Raw genomic sequence first — 15,143 nt, 5'->3', positions numbered from 1 at the left:
ATGATAGATTTGCTCTGAAAATAGCCAAAAAACGGCCGAGCCGTTAGCTGATACTTTTCCAACTTTTTGTTGGATTTAGGGAAAAATTTGTGCCATTAGCACATTGATATCGATATGTTTGCATTAAAACTCCCCCTAATTGAAACAGCACAAAGATCCCTCTTTCTTTGCTCTTAAATTTTAAATGAAACAATATGCAAATATGATTACTAGCGGCAGTGAATACACACTTCAAGATAAAATGTGGCCTCATTTGGCAGAGACAAAGTTCAGATAAAAACAAACTATTTCCAGTATGGCTTCGAAACCGATCAATATACGCTGGATTAGAACCGGTTCTAGGCCATATTCATGTATCGTATTATATCCAGCATTCTATGAATATAAAATGTACAATCACAAGAAAAAAAAGTTTTATTAGCCCGTGCCTACTGCATCTCAGGGTTAACAAAACTGGTTTTAATCTTATAATGGTACATTTTTATATCCGCGGAAAGTTGTTTATAATACGATGCGATAAAAAAAAACTATTATCCCCAGCTGTGCCAAAAATAACAAAGTTGCAAGGATGCAATTACGCCATGTAGAAAAGCTAGCCAAATCACCGAAAATTTTAGCGGGTCATTTCCAGATTCAGGGACGTCCAAGCTTTTTATTTTGAATGGGTGAAATGAGGGTTTCCAAGGGGTAAAACGAGGGGTTTCATATAATCTAATGTATTATTTTTTAAATTTTGAGTGGGCGCGGTAAAATAAGGGGTTTCAAAGGTTGAGGGAAGTAAACACTGTTTAAAACAATTCAAAAATACGTATAACATTTAAGTTGATGAAAATTTCACACCAATTCTTGACGTGGAAGTGAGAATAACAAGGAAAAAGAAAACCATGAAGTCCAAAAACAATCTGTAGAGAAGAACTCCTTTATAAACTTTAAGCAGAAAGAATCGCATCTCACAGCGATGCCTCAGAACGTGCGGAGAAAATTGGAGGACCAGTGTGCGTGGCCTATGCTCTACTAAATGATAAATGGCAATGATGAAGCTTTAAATAAGCTTTTCACCTTTATCTTTATTTTCAAAGTTTGGCTAAGTTCTACTCCAAATTTCTGCAGCCTGGCAATTAAAAAGATTTTGATATCATAGTAAAAGAATAGAGGGGCATGTGCTATATGTAACACATGGCTGGGACCCTGTTTTTATACTGATATAGATTGTAGAAGAGCTTTGCTTATTTGGTGCATTTTTCCTTTTTTTAACATCATTATTTTAGATTTTTACAACTAAAAATGTAACAGGAAAAGCGACAAAAAACACCAAAACCATTTAATAAAATTAAAAAAATAATCTATTATATCAAGCCATGGGAGAAAGGGGACATTGAGCTGTTTATTACACTGGTCCACCAAATTTAAAATTTTCATTTTTCGCTAGCCTAACAACTTTGGACCTTTAATTGAATTTTGAATGGTTGGTACGTCAAGTTGAGTGTCCAAACGTTTCAACAACAAGCTGTAATCTACAGTAAGGGTAACTTTGTATATCATTATTGGGGATCAACATCAACTTATCGGCCATTATCTTATCCCTTTAAATCCTTGAGATCAATCATTATTAAGCTTCAGAAGAAGACAATCAAAGCCCAAAAAACAAAGACAAAACTAAAGCTATTTACTGTAACTTTATTGATCACAAATAAATACAAAATTTTATGTTAATACTTTTCCTTAGAATATAAAAAGACACTGGTTAGTAAAAAAAGCAATGGAAAATATAAAATAAATACATGGAAGTAAAATATAAATACATAAAATAAAAAAAAATAACTACAATTTTAATTTGAACTTAATTTAAAACACAATTTTGTCAATTATAAAAAATACTGAACTCATTCTGCAAGAAAACTAGACAAATCAGAATAATTATCTATCCCATCGTATTATAGACAACTTTCCGCAGATAGTAAAATGATTGTAATCGGATTGTAAGATTAACACCAGAGTTAGATTTTTTAATATTCGTGGAAAATTGTCTTTAATACAAAGCTATACATGCTTTTTCAGTATGGCTGAGAACCGGTTCTAATTCACCGGATATTAATTCGTTTCGGAGCTATACAAGAAAAGGATAACTTCAAACAACTGTAATGAACGTTTGTCTTTCTGTAACAAATGATCTCACTAACCACAGGACCGGACAGAATTTCTTTTCTTAGGGAAATTTTTGAAAAACAGAAGGTCCCTTTCCCATAATTTTTCCGTTTTAAACGTAAAAAGGTAACCAAATGGAGGGAAGAGAAACCCAGAACAACCCTTTAGGGTAAAGCCACTAGGAGGAAAGCTTTTCAATTTATCCAACATCAAAAGTTTGTTAAAAATTTTTCTGTCATGTTCCATTTTAATCCAGAAAATTTTTCCGAAATTGCCCCGATTTCGATTGATATCCGCTTGATAGGAACCGGTTCTAAGCCATACTGAAAATTCATGTATCGTATCCTACAATAGATAATTTTCTACCAATAAAAAAATGAATCTCTGTTATGTTTGCCGGGGCCTTCGGTCCCTTGGGGCCAACAAAACTTGAAATAATCATATAATTTTTTGTTTCAATATCCACGGAAAACTGTCTATAATACGATGCTATAAATAACTATTCTTGATCTTGGCACAAAAAGGTAAAAAAATGGCAAGAATGATTTGAACTATACAAATCTAAAGACATTGAAAAAATTCATCTTGAGTATTCTTAAATTATTTCAAGATTCATATTTGTTGGAAGATCTTTATTAAGTAAATTTCTCTAAAAACAACAAGTACAACTGTTCACCAGAGACAATAGTAAGGGTAAATATTAAATTTTATCATTTTTTGGCGGATTTTTTTAGCAATATTACAAAAGCTAATTACAAAACAAACCCTGTTCAAAATTTTACAATTATAGAACAATTTTAAAAGTTGATATGCTAAGAGGGCAGAAATTTTTTTTTTGCATTTACTTGTTTATGTAAAACTCAAAGAGAAAGAAAGAGAGGGACAATAAACTTTAATGATTCCTTCCCCCAAACTTCATGATTTTGTTCTGCCATTTGTTGGATTATGATTGGGGTAACCAACATATTCAAATTTTCCTTTACAAATTTTGGGTATAGTTCCTTTCGTTGCAACGCCCCTTAAAGGGGGGTTCGTCATATTTTCAAAATGGCTTTTGATAGGTTAATTTTGGTTAGGTTATATTGGATTAGGTGATTGACCCGCAGGGTTGGGCAATTGGCCCCGCAGGGTTAGAGCCCGCCGCATGGGCTAGAAATAGGAGAAAAGCTACTATTAAAATACGAAGAAACGAATATTAAGGGACGTTGCCACGAAAGGGACTATATCCCAAATTTTAACTATTCAAAGGGGTAATTTCATTGATTAGGAAAACTGGAAAATTCATTTATAGTCCATTGTCCTATCCCTATTTCTCTGATAAAACTCGAGTATTTTTTAGAATTAATTAAGTCATTATATAGGATTGTTTCATTATTCATCTAATACGGATTGTAAAAACGGCGACCGCGGGTGGAAACGGCGTAATTTCACCGCCTAACTTCGACATAATTGGCGGGGAAAAGACCGAATCTTCCGTGACACTCGCCAATCCACCACCCCTCATCCACCTAAACAAAAACAGCACAAAAATTACGAGATTTCTACCAAATCTCCCCTCCCTACCTTGTTTCATAGGAACGATTTTTAGGAACATATTGAGTAACTGTATTTTGTTACAAGAAAATATTTCAAAACCTTGGGATTTAAAATAAATTCTTTTGCAAATACAATTACAAGTACCCAAGGAAGGGAAAGGACAATGGCTGAAAAACTTTATAAATGTGGTCTTTTTTCGCGCATTTTCCGAAAATAGTTTGTTGTTGCTCTTATAAAGTCAAACTGTTCTTCAGTATACATTTGGTTTTAATTAAGAACACTTTGACTTCTTAAGAGCATTTGACTACAACCCAACACCCAACTTTACGGAATTACGCGAAAAATATAACCTCTTTTCTCGTATTCATTCGAATCCGGTGGATAGGAACCGGTTCTCATCCATACAAAAAAACATTGTCTAGCATCGTATTATAACCAGCTTTCTACGAATATAAAAATGTACAATCATAAGATTAAAACCAGTTTTAATCTTATAATTGTACATTCTATATCCGCGGAAAGCTGTTTATAATACGTCGCGAGAAATAACTATTATTAAATGCATAATTATTGGCGGAAAAATTAATTCACCATCATTGTCCTCTCCCTGAAAACACTAGAAATATATATAAATACAACTAAAATTCACGAAAATAAATAAAGCAAATACACAAAGCTTCAAAAATATATTTAAAAAATGTTTAGTAGTACAGCTTTTCTATTACTAGGGCAAGTTCGTTCTTCTGTTAATGCAAGAAAAAGAGATATTTATTAAATATAATTTACTGTTTTCTTAATAAATTCAAAGTAGTCTCGTTATTGCGGCACTGTTTATAAACAAGTTGTCGATGGTTTTGCAACTATTAATCTACCACCTACCGAAAACGAACTTAAAAATCAAAGAGAATATAAATATAGAAACGCTAAATTCATCTAAAGAAAAATAATTAGCCTCCAATCTTTCCCGCAAGTCACAAATAATCATAATCGTGACAAAATGTATAGATTTCATTAATTTAAGTGTTTGAAATTGTGTTGTAAATTGTATTAACAATAAACAAAAAAAAATCAAATCAAAGTGTTAGTTTGAAAGGCAGAAAACATTTTCTTCAGATGAAGTATCCTTTCCTAATGAGGACAAAACTATCCCAGATATTATGAATGCTTACCATTTCAATGTTGGTGATGATGTCATTGGGGTCAAAACTGATTTCGTCATCAGCAGCAGCCTAAAAAATCACAATTATAGTTCTAAGGCTAAAAGTAAAGTTTTTCGTGAGTTATTGTTTTACTTTAGGTTAGGTTATATTGGGTTATAGCAGAGCAGATATAGGTCACGCAGTGTTAGTACTATCCTTATTCCCAATCCCCCCTTATTTTCAATTTGATTGATGAAAACCCTTAATTATGATAAGCAAAATTACCCTTTCCTGGAGCGTAAAATTATTGGTTGAAAAGTTTGGATGATGGACACGGCTAGTCCCCAAAGTTTTTGAACCAATGAAAGATATACGTGTTAATAAAACTGTGGGTACAAGTATAATTTAGAGTCTAATGTCCTATCCCTCCCTGAGGTTGACAGATATATTGAAAACACACACACATATATACACACACACAAACAAACACAGCAGTAAGAGAAAGCTAACCTGATAATCATAGATGGCAATGGCTGACACTCCGCTTCCTTCGTTACCCTAAAACCATAATAATGTACATTTTAGGAGTTTCGCCTTAAGCTTTGCAGAAAGGAGCAAAGGTGCATAATAAAAACTTATAACCAAACGAATACTTCAATTTAGGAACAAAATGGCCTAATTCCATCCTATTATGATTTCCTTTAATGTAGACTCAGTCGGTAAGCGAGATCTTAAATTTAAACATAGCCTAAAAGGACGGACGACAGATATAGGTACGTACAAAATAAAAAGAGTTATAGATTAGCTTCGCAATTGAAAAGAAATAGAAAGACAAAATAAAGATAATATATGTCAGAATTGGTTGAGATAAAAATAATGTGAAATGTAATCCCGAGACTTTGGCTAAAATTATCCCACTAATATGGTCGTTAGACTAGAGATAATAGTCGTAATATACATTAACATGCAGGGATATGGCATGTCACAAAAAACTATTCTGCAATTCAATAAAATAATTATACGTAGAAGTAAATGATATATTTTTTAATATTAAACAAACGACTGTCAGGCAAAACCTTGCTCATTAAAGACAAAGATTTTAGTATTTGAGCCTACTGCTGCTATGTTAGATGTTTGACATTAATAGTAACATTAGCCGTAAGAGGAAACTTCATAATATTAACAGTTAAGACTTGCAGATAAAGGTCGTTCAATCTAAGGGGTGGATGTCAGCAATAGTAGAGATATAGTCTTCTAAACAAGTCTGTTTTATGTTGGTTTCAAACATCTTCAGAGTTATTAACTTGTAGAAAAATTGGACGTACAATAATTTTCTACAAGTACTATATTCCTGTCATATCACATTTATATGTATGTACTTATTTAATTTGTGTAATGTAAAAATTTTATTTTAGGACTAAAGACGAAATATAAAAAAAGTAGGTTTTCCGAAATGCTATCCATCAAACTTTCCTTTCAGGTGGAAGATCAATACTGGCAGTAGCTTTTTGCTGTTATGTCTGTCTGGCTAGCTGTAATTATCTATCTAACTGTTTATCTATTTTCTATTTAACAATAAATCTATCTATCTTCTTTCAGGTGGAAGGTCATAACGGTCATCAATGACAGCGGCTTGTTGCTTTTCGTGTCTGACGAACAGTTCTTGTGGCTATCTATCTAACTATCTATATATTTTCTACATTACGATCTCGCTATTTATCTGTCTCACCTCTCCAGGTGGAAAATCGATTCATAACTGTCATTACTAACAACACCTAGGTGCTGTTTTTTTTACTGATGAACTGTTCTTGTGGCTATATCTCTCTATTTGTTTGATAATCTGTATACCTTTTCTATATAACAAACTAGCTATTTATGTATCTCACCTCTTCCGGTGGAAGGTCATAACGGTCATCAATGACAGCAGCTTGTTGCTGTTCATGTCCGGCCAGCTGTTCTTGTGGCTATCTATCTACATATATATCTATTTGACTATCAGTTTATCTTTCTATATTACAATTCTAGCTATCTATGTATCTCACCTCTTCGGGTGGTAGGTCATAACGGTCATCACTTACGGCTGCTTGTTGCTGTTCTTGTCTGGCCAGCTGTTCCTGCCTCGCCTGTTCCTCTATCCTTCTCTCTTCCTCCTGTTCCCGCTGTCTCCTCTCTTGTTCACGCTGTTGTCTTTCCTGTTCTTCCTTTCTTAATCTCTCCTCTTCCTCCCTATATGAAAACAAATGTTACTCTTGTAATTCTTGAAAAACCTATAAGCCTCTAGGAGAGTAGCAGCTAGTATTTGTATATTGTAAGGTTTTTTTGTCTAAATCTTAAAATTACAATTACTTCTGACCCGATGGACGTGTCCATTTTAGGGAAGCTTAAGCATAGATTATGGTATGGTTTAGGCTATACTTCTGCCCTATCCCAAACTACCTAAAGGCATTTATAAAGCTTCCCTGAAGAGTACTTCCCGTTCGGACCAAAAATTTCCGAGATCTTACACAAGGACTCTAGCTTCTTATAAAAGCGGGAAGTTTGTAAATATTTTACTCAACACACTAAATCATTACAATTTTCATGAGAAATACGCATTTTATAAGGCACACAAAACGCTCTAATTTTCGTTCTATTTAACGTAATTTTGTAATTTTTTTTGCTGGTTATTTCATTTTACATATACTTTTATCATTTTATCAAAAAAAAATTTATCTTTTTTCATCATTTTTTGGAGAAATTAATGCTTAAACTAAGGGTATCTTTAAACGCAAAATTGACGCACTTAGAATAAAAAATGCGTATTGAGTACAAAGGGGGGATAATTTCAAGTCATGCATGTTCCAAAGATATCTTTTTTTCCATAAAATTTTAATGTTTAGTCCACCGGAGATTACCCTGAAAATCATATATCAATTTAGGAAGGTAATTTTTGTAGAATAGTTACTGAATTTACAACTTTATGTACACTAAAAGTATAGTTAAGATCAAAGGCGTGCAAAAGATTGGTGTAGGGGTTGTTTACACCACCCTTGTAAAATTAAGGGGGATGGATACACCTCCCTAGGTGTCCACCCATGTCCACCCTCTTGACAAGAGCCTACACCCTCAGATACACCCCTCTATAAATTCCAAGGGGGTGTAAAGGAAATAAATTTACACCCCTTAAAATAAAGAGTGGGGGGGGGGGAGGTGTTTAAGGCGGGTGTTTAAAATTAAGCCACTGATTTAGATAATTCTATGCTATCTATTTTTAGATAAATTAATCATTAATTTCCAGACTTAACTAAAAAAAATCTTGCAATATTCTGTACAACTGTACTGTACAAATTTTTATCAGTAAATAAAAGTGATTGACACAAGAAGGAGCTCTCATACATATGTAATTAAACCACAGTTAATACCTCTAAAGATCTTGATTGATATATATTTATAACTTTTAATATTGTTTACAATAGTGATTAAAGTTAATGTTGGGGAGGGAGATATTTCCCAATCCTCTTTTTAAAGTTTGTAAAAATGTATTACTTATGTAATGAAGTTTTGGTGACATACTTAAATAAACTATCCTTGATTTTGGTTAAAGGGAGCTGTTAAAAGTTGTAAAAGTCAAAAAATTTAGGTGGTTATAAATTAATGGAATATAACCTGATATTATTATCATTTATGTACAAAAAGATTATAGATACAGTATTACACTTTTTTTCATAAGTAAATTGGATAATTTTTTTTATTTTTTATTGCAACACAAGGTTATTTGTTTATCTCCAGGTTCAAGATTCAACATTATTATTAGTTAAATCTAATTTTCTATTGAAACAAGCATTCAACAATTTTTACAGTATTATCGATTTTAATATGAATTATTTAATATGTATTATTAACCCTTAACAGTCGGGCCCCTTGCCGCACCTTAATCGGTTGGTGATGGGGTGGGCGTTCAACGCTCCCCCCCTATTATCTCAGTTCCTATTAGACCTAGAGGGCTAAATCTTTTTTGTGCAAGTCCCCTGTTTGATAATAAATTTCCGACCTTTTATAAGTCAAAGTCAATTTTTGCTTTGTTCACCTTTTTATTTACCAACCTTTTTTACTTAAAAATTTTAAACGGCTGTAATTTTCTTATTTTTGAAGCTAGAAGAACAATTTTTTTACAGAAAATGTTTATCTTTAAGTAAATTTTATATTAGAAATATCAAATATAAATTTCAGCGGCCGCAGCAGGCGGTCAGCAGGAAAAACGGCTGCGGATCTCTATGAAATTTAGATATGTTATGTTGACATAAAAGAAAATCTTACGTTTAAAAGGGGGACGTAACTGAAGCTTTTTTGATGCTGGGGGGGGGGGGGGGGTTCTCCGGAACCACTTGATGAACCATGCAAATTTTTTGGACTTAAGCTTTTAGGGGTATGAACATCTTATGGTTTCAAAGTCAACCCCCTACCCCCATCCCCTAGCCCCCTGGGGCTCAAAACCCCCCTAAAAATGAACATAACCTTAATTTTCTCAGAAACCATTTGACCAATAGGGATGATTTCTTAAACTTAAGCTTTTATGGTTATAAACTAACTTCTAGTTTAGAAGTCACCCCCCTGCCGCCTACTCCTAGCCCTCCGGGGCTCAAAAAAACCCTAAAAATGAACCTAACCTTAATTTTCTCATAAACCATTTGACCAATAGAGATGAATTCTTAAACTTAAGCCTTTATGGTTATAAACTAGCTTTTGGTATAGAAGTCACCCCCCTGCTGCTAACCCCTAGTCCTCCGGGGATCAAAAAAAACCATAAAAATGAACCTAACCTTTATTTTCAAGGGGGTGACTTATAATCTAGGAGTTAGTTTATAATCATAAAAGCTTAAGTTTAAGAAATCATCCCTATTGGTGAAATGGTGTCTGAGAAAAATAAGGTTAGGTTCATTTATAGGATTTTTTAAAGCCCCGGAGGGCTAGGGGTTGGTTGCAGGGGGGTGACTTCTAAACTAGAAGTTAGTTTATAAGCATAAAAGCTTAAGTTTAAAAAATCATCCCTATTGGTCAAAGGGTTTCTGAGAAAATTAAGGTTAGGTTCATTTTTAGGTGGGTTTTGAGCCCCGGGGGGCTTGGGGGTGGGGGTAGGGGGGTTGACTTTGAAACCATAATATGTTCATACCCCTAAAAGCTTAAGTCCAAAAAATTTGAACGGTTCATCAAGTGGTTCTGGAGAAAACCCCCCCCCCAGCATCAAAAAAGCTTCAGTTATGTCCCCCTTTTATGTCTCTAAGTCAAAATCAGATGGGTAAGAGGTAAGATTTTAATTGCAATGAACATGATTAATGTTAAAATGCACACTGTATTGTAACTATTGGTGAACTTTAATGATGTCATGCTTATGAAGCCCTAAATAAGATTTCACAAAATCTATTTATCTAACAACTGCAAAATATCCTTAACCTTAAATATCTCAAGGGGACTTGCACAAAATTTTTTAGCTTACTAGCTCTAATAAGAACTGAGATAATAGGGGGGGGGGACGCCCCCCCCCCCCCCCGACTGATTAAGGTGCGGTAAGGGGCCCGACCGTAAGGGGTTAATTAAGTAAATCAGTCTGTTAGACCAATGGTAGAAACTCAGCAGATAGACGAGACAGACAGACAGGCAAGAAGAATGATCAAATTACAGTTTGACCATAATAGACAATTCATTAAATAAAATCCAATAGAGAACCTGTGAATGATCAGACAGATGGAGGGATAGACAGACAGACGGACAGACAGACAGTTTTTGAGGCATTAACAAATTAGAATTAGGCTATGCTAGATGATTCATTGAAATCCGAAAAAGAGGCAGTTAGACAGATAGACTGACAAGTGGAGTGACAGACAGACAAAAAAACAGACAGACAGAGGGACAGACAGACAAAGGGGTATTGCCTAAAAACAGTTTGGCTGCTATATGAATCATTAAAACCCACCATAAAAAGAAATTTACATTAGTTTCATTATTTCGATACTCAACGCCCCCCCCCCCCCCCCCCCCCAACTCAAAGGGGTTTATTATTTCTTAAAACCAATAAGTGACTTCTCAGCATAATAAAATTGAAAATACTTTTTATTTCATCAATTTATCTTAAATAGAACGAAAGTTATAATCATTTTATTGTCTACAAGAAAAATGCTTTGAGTAAAAATCAACCTAATTGTCAGTAAAAACGTCATATTTATGCATATTTACACAGTAAATAAATTTTAAAATTGTATTCTATTGTAATGAATAACTTAAGGGGGTTGTATGAATTATAAAAAACCTAAAAAAACCCTAATTTGGTTAAATTAGTCCACGTAAAGATTGATTTAGTACAGTACGTATGAATAAGTTGTCAATTTCCTGCCAGAGTCCTTGTGCTTAAGCTTCAAACAAAAAAATCCTTACTACTTTATATGATAAAACTAGTTGATTCGCCCCTAGCCTTTTGGAAGGCAAAGGATGTCTGAAAAATGGTCTAAAAGTTACCTTTTTCTTTTTTCCTCTTCCATTCTAATCTTCTCCTCGTGTTGTCTTCTCAAATCTTCCTCTCTCTGCTTTCTTTCCTCTTCAGCTCTCTTTCTTTCTTCCTCTCGGCGCCTTAACAAGAAATTTTCAGTAGCGAATCTACTTTATAAGTGTACTAGGAGCTTCGCCCCTAGCCTCTAGGGGCTTTGCCCCAAGAGGTTTGAGTAAACCAATTTTTCGTATTTTAGATGTAAAAGAAAAATTAAAAAAAAAAATTTCTTTGGAGGAAGATTTTTTTTTTTTGGGGGGGGGTAGTCGACCCCACTATTTAATTTTAGTTTTAAAAAGAAAAAAAAAATTGGGGGGGGGGGAGTATTTTTCATTTTTTGGGGGGGTTGGGAGTCCCCTCCCCAAAAAAATAGTTATAAACCTTCCCGGGACCTATGAGAAGCTACCCTGTAAAGGAGAACCCGATCGGTTCAGCAGTTAGCGAGATACTTCGCTACAAACAAACAGACAAACAAACAGACAGATAAACAAACATCGTTCTACTTTGTATTATAGATATAAATATATACAGTTTGGTGCTTTCGAGGTGACCGATTTTTATCATTAATATCGAAAGCATATTTTATCTTAATTGATTGAAGAAGTAAAACTACATGCCTTCTTCTACAAGGCGGAAAGGGTATTATATAGTCCTCTTAAGGGGCGTTTTGTCGTATTTTCTCCTATTTCTTGTCCCTGCGAAGGGCTCTAACCCTGCGGGGAATAATAGATAGGTACCTATTTTCTTCTTGAATTCTCTGTTCCTCCTGTTTTCTTTCTTCCTCTCTCTTCCTTTCCTTAAAAAAAGATAAATATATTTTTGAGAACTATATCCTCTAATAAAAAGTAGTAAAGATTTTTGTTTCAGACAAGATATCTCAAAAATGGCTGCTCCGATTAAGTTGTGCTTAGCAGGTAAAATATTGGGGTGGTTTTAGGCCATTTTCTAGCAAAAATTTGGAGATCTTCATAATGCCGCCAATTTTAGCAGGTGCAGATTGTTCAGAAATTATGCAACCTCTGCCAGGGTTGCGAATTGTAAAAAAATGGATAAGGCAGCTGCGAATCTTTAATAATAGTTATTTCTCGTATCGTATTATAAACGGCTTTCCGCGGATATAGAATGTACAATTATAAGATTAAAACTAGTTTTTTTAGCCCCGTGGTGCCGAAGGCACCGGCTAAAAAAACTAGTTTTAATCTTATGATTGTACATTTCTATATTCGTAGAAAACTGGATATAATACGATGCTAGACATAGTTTTTTCGTATTCATGAGAACCGGTTCCTATCCACCGGATTCAAATGAATACGAGAAAAGCAGGGATCTAATGAGATAAGATAATACACGATAATATAAATAGACCTTTTGTGTAATAAAATTATCATTAAAAAGTATAGACAAAGCTATGCTTGCTAAAACAAACTAATTTACTATAAGTACCATTAGTCAATGATGGTGTGCTTATAAAACATTGGGTACCAGTATAAATTACAGTCCAAAGTCTCCTAACTCCCTGAATAAAATTCTTACCAATTCTTGAAGTCTCTCCTCTTCTCTTTTAAGTTCCTCTTGCCTCTGTTGTTCTTCGGCTCTGAAAAAAAAGCGAATCAACCATATCATTTTGAAGATTAATTACCGTTTTCTTCGCATTACCAATAAATAGCATTTACTAGGGAATATGACCCTAGAAACAAAAAAGGGAATGGTGGAAGTTGTCAATTTAAATTAAAGTTTTAAACGGAAAAAATTAATAAAAGATCATTGTAGGTTGTATTTTTTTCCCTAAATTTGATTTATCTTGGGAGAGTTGGGGTGCCCTCACCCAAAGTAGTTAATAGTTATTAACATTCTCTGGACAACTAAGAATCTCCATTGTAAATCATATAAGGTTATTAGTAACATACACACACATAGACATTATGTAACTTTCAGGATCAATTAAGTCAGGATGGAAAACTTGCCATTATAAGGTCAGGTAATAATGTGTAAGCTCTGATTAGGAATGTAAGTTTTATAACAAATTCGCCTTTTTAAAATTGTTTGTCATCTCTATGCTAGGTCATTTAATCAAAAACAATGATCATTAATTTCCTAACCCACATTGTTTTCTTTTCTTTCATATCTACTAGCAGTCAGTTAGACATCCTATCATTTTATATGTAATATCATTACCTATGCTTTTCTGCCAATTCTTTTCTCTTCTGTTCCTCTTTCTCCATTTCTTCCAGCTTCTTCTGTTGCCTGAAGAAAAAGGATTTTAACAGGGTGGGAAGGAAAATGGGCTGTTAATTACAATAGTCGTTGTTGTTGTTGTAGCCATGATTCTCTGAAGTTAGAACTCAGATGCACACGGAGACTGAAATTGAGAATCCTTTGGTCAATCTTAGATTGGTAAGCTTCGCGCACAGCTGATTGTATTCTATGCTACATTACAAGCTGACCCGCAATTCTCGTGGAAGCTACTCAATTATTACATCACCCTGGCCTAGAGTTTTGGCAGGTGTTCCATATTAAGCCACCCTAATTAATGGCACTCTCATACGAGGAGCATGGATGAGGAAAAGCATGGTTAGAGCTGCTTTATAATAGTTTTCTTACTCGTTAGCCTTTTACTTTGGGGACTGTTGTGGCTGAATTATGTTGAGTGTTCAAACGTTTCTACCACTAATTGTAATCTACAGAATGGGTATTTTTGTGTATCACCATTGGGGTTGTACATCAATTTATCGGCCATTGTCCTATCCTTTCAGATTTCTGAATTTTCATCACAGACATATTCTTTTTGGAATAGACGACCTTATTGGTATAAGAAATATCTAAACATCTATAAAATGTCAAAACAGCTGTGCTAACACACATCTACATTTTATAGAAGCCGTATAATTAATACTTTCAATTATGCATAGCTTAATGACAGACATTTGGAATCAAAAAGTAGCTTCTTTTTTCTCTTAATTTTAATTCCTTTAATTTTTTCCTTTGCTTTAGAGTAGAAGCTCATTGGTCATGAAAATCTTAATTATATGATTTTAAAGATATCTATCTACAATAGCAGCCAAGAAGTAAAAGAACCCAAACCTTTGTCTTTCTTCCTCTCTCAACCTCATCTCCTCCAACCTCTTCTCCTCCCTCAATTTCAACTCCTCCTCCATTTTCCTCTTTTTCTCGGCCTCGGCATTCCTCTATAATAAAACAAAAAACCTCGTCATAATTATTGATGTTAAAATATATCTCAAGCTGCTATGTCATACACTCGACATTTCTAGTACAGGTAGGGGTAATGCCTTGGCCTAAACCAGAAATTAATCATTTTAATGCTTGTTTGGATTTGAATAAACAAATTTTATTTTAGTAGCTCCCCAAAAATAGTTAAAAACCTTCCCTTTAAAAAGCTTCACTGAAAAAGAGAACCATGTAGGTTTAGTAGGACTTACCAAGATTTAAGCTTCATACAGGCACAAACAGAAAACATCCTGATACTTTCAAAAAATTATTATACCTGTTTCTTTTCCTCCTCCTCTCTCTTTCTGAAAGTTTCCTCCTCTTTGATCCTTTGCTGTTCAAGTTCCCTAAATTGTAATGTACAATCTTAAAATAGTTCAAGTAGTGGGAATGTCTTTCCCATAAACCTGAGCAACTCGTTACCATGCACAGTTCTCAAACAAAGGTCGTGAAATCAAAGGGTTAGCTGTCTGTTGGATGTTACTTAACCTAATATCCACCAATTAAAGTATTACATCCATTACAATCGGATGGTGCCCTTGGGTTCTCTCCACATGAAATATAAGGAGAATGGTAATAGG

The 15,143-nt window shown here is 34.1% G+C and overlaps 2 protein-coding genes across 6 annotated transcripts in view; one reads left to right on the top strand and one right to left on the bottom strand.

The window, feature by feature from the left end:
- The window catches only part of LOC145334130 (uncharacterized), a 141,854-nt gene that overhangs the window by 21,364 nt on the left and 105,347 nt on the right, over nucleotides 1-15,143 (top strand). The window lies entirely within an intron of this gene.
- The window catches only part of Cortactin (cortactin), a 45,633-nt gene that overhangs the window by 4,641 nt on the left and 25,849 nt on the right, over nucleotides 1-15,143 (bottom strand). For 2 of the 3 annotated variants that reach the window (XM_080179433.1, XM_080179435.1), the window contains 10 exons: nucleotides 14,840-14,909; nucleotides 14,419-14,522; nucleotides 13,513-13,581; nucleotides 12,871-12,931; nucleotides 12,075-12,133; nucleotides 11,310-11,420; nucleotides 6,863-7,046; nucleotides 5,331-5,378; nucleotides 4,851-4,910; nucleotides 1,664-3,653 (listed from right to left, as the gene is read on the bottom strand). In XM_080179433.1, the coding sequence (XP_080035559.1) occupies nucleotides 3,573-3,653; nucleotides 4,851-4,910; nucleotides 5,331-5,378; nucleotides 6,863-7,046; nucleotides 11,310-11,420; nucleotides 12,075-12,133; nucleotides 12,871-12,931; nucleotides 13,513-13,581; nucleotides 14,419-14,522; nucleotides 14,840-14,909 (847 nt within the window). In that variant the 3' untranslated portion in view covers nucleotides 1,664-3,572. Of the gene's footprint in view, nucleotides 1-1,663; nucleotides 3,654-4,850; nucleotides 4,911-5,330; nucleotides 5,379-6,862; nucleotides 7,047-11,309; nucleotides 11,421-12,074; nucleotides 12,134-12,870; nucleotides 12,932-13,512; nucleotides 13,582-14,418; nucleotides 14,523-14,839; nucleotides 14,910-15,143 lie in introns of those variants that run through there. The other variant, XM_080179434.1, reaches the window with a different exon arrangement.

The sequence above is a fragment of the Acartia tonsa genome, chromosome 12 (genome assembly GCF_053477335.1).
Source record: "Acartia tonsa isolate MP-2025a chromosome 12, ASM5347733v1, whole genome shotgun sequence".
NCBI lineage: Eukaryota > Metazoa > Arthropoda > Copepoda > Calanoida > Acartiidae > Acartia > Acartia tonsa.
This window is presented reverse-complemented; position numbering and strand designations above follow the sequence as displayed.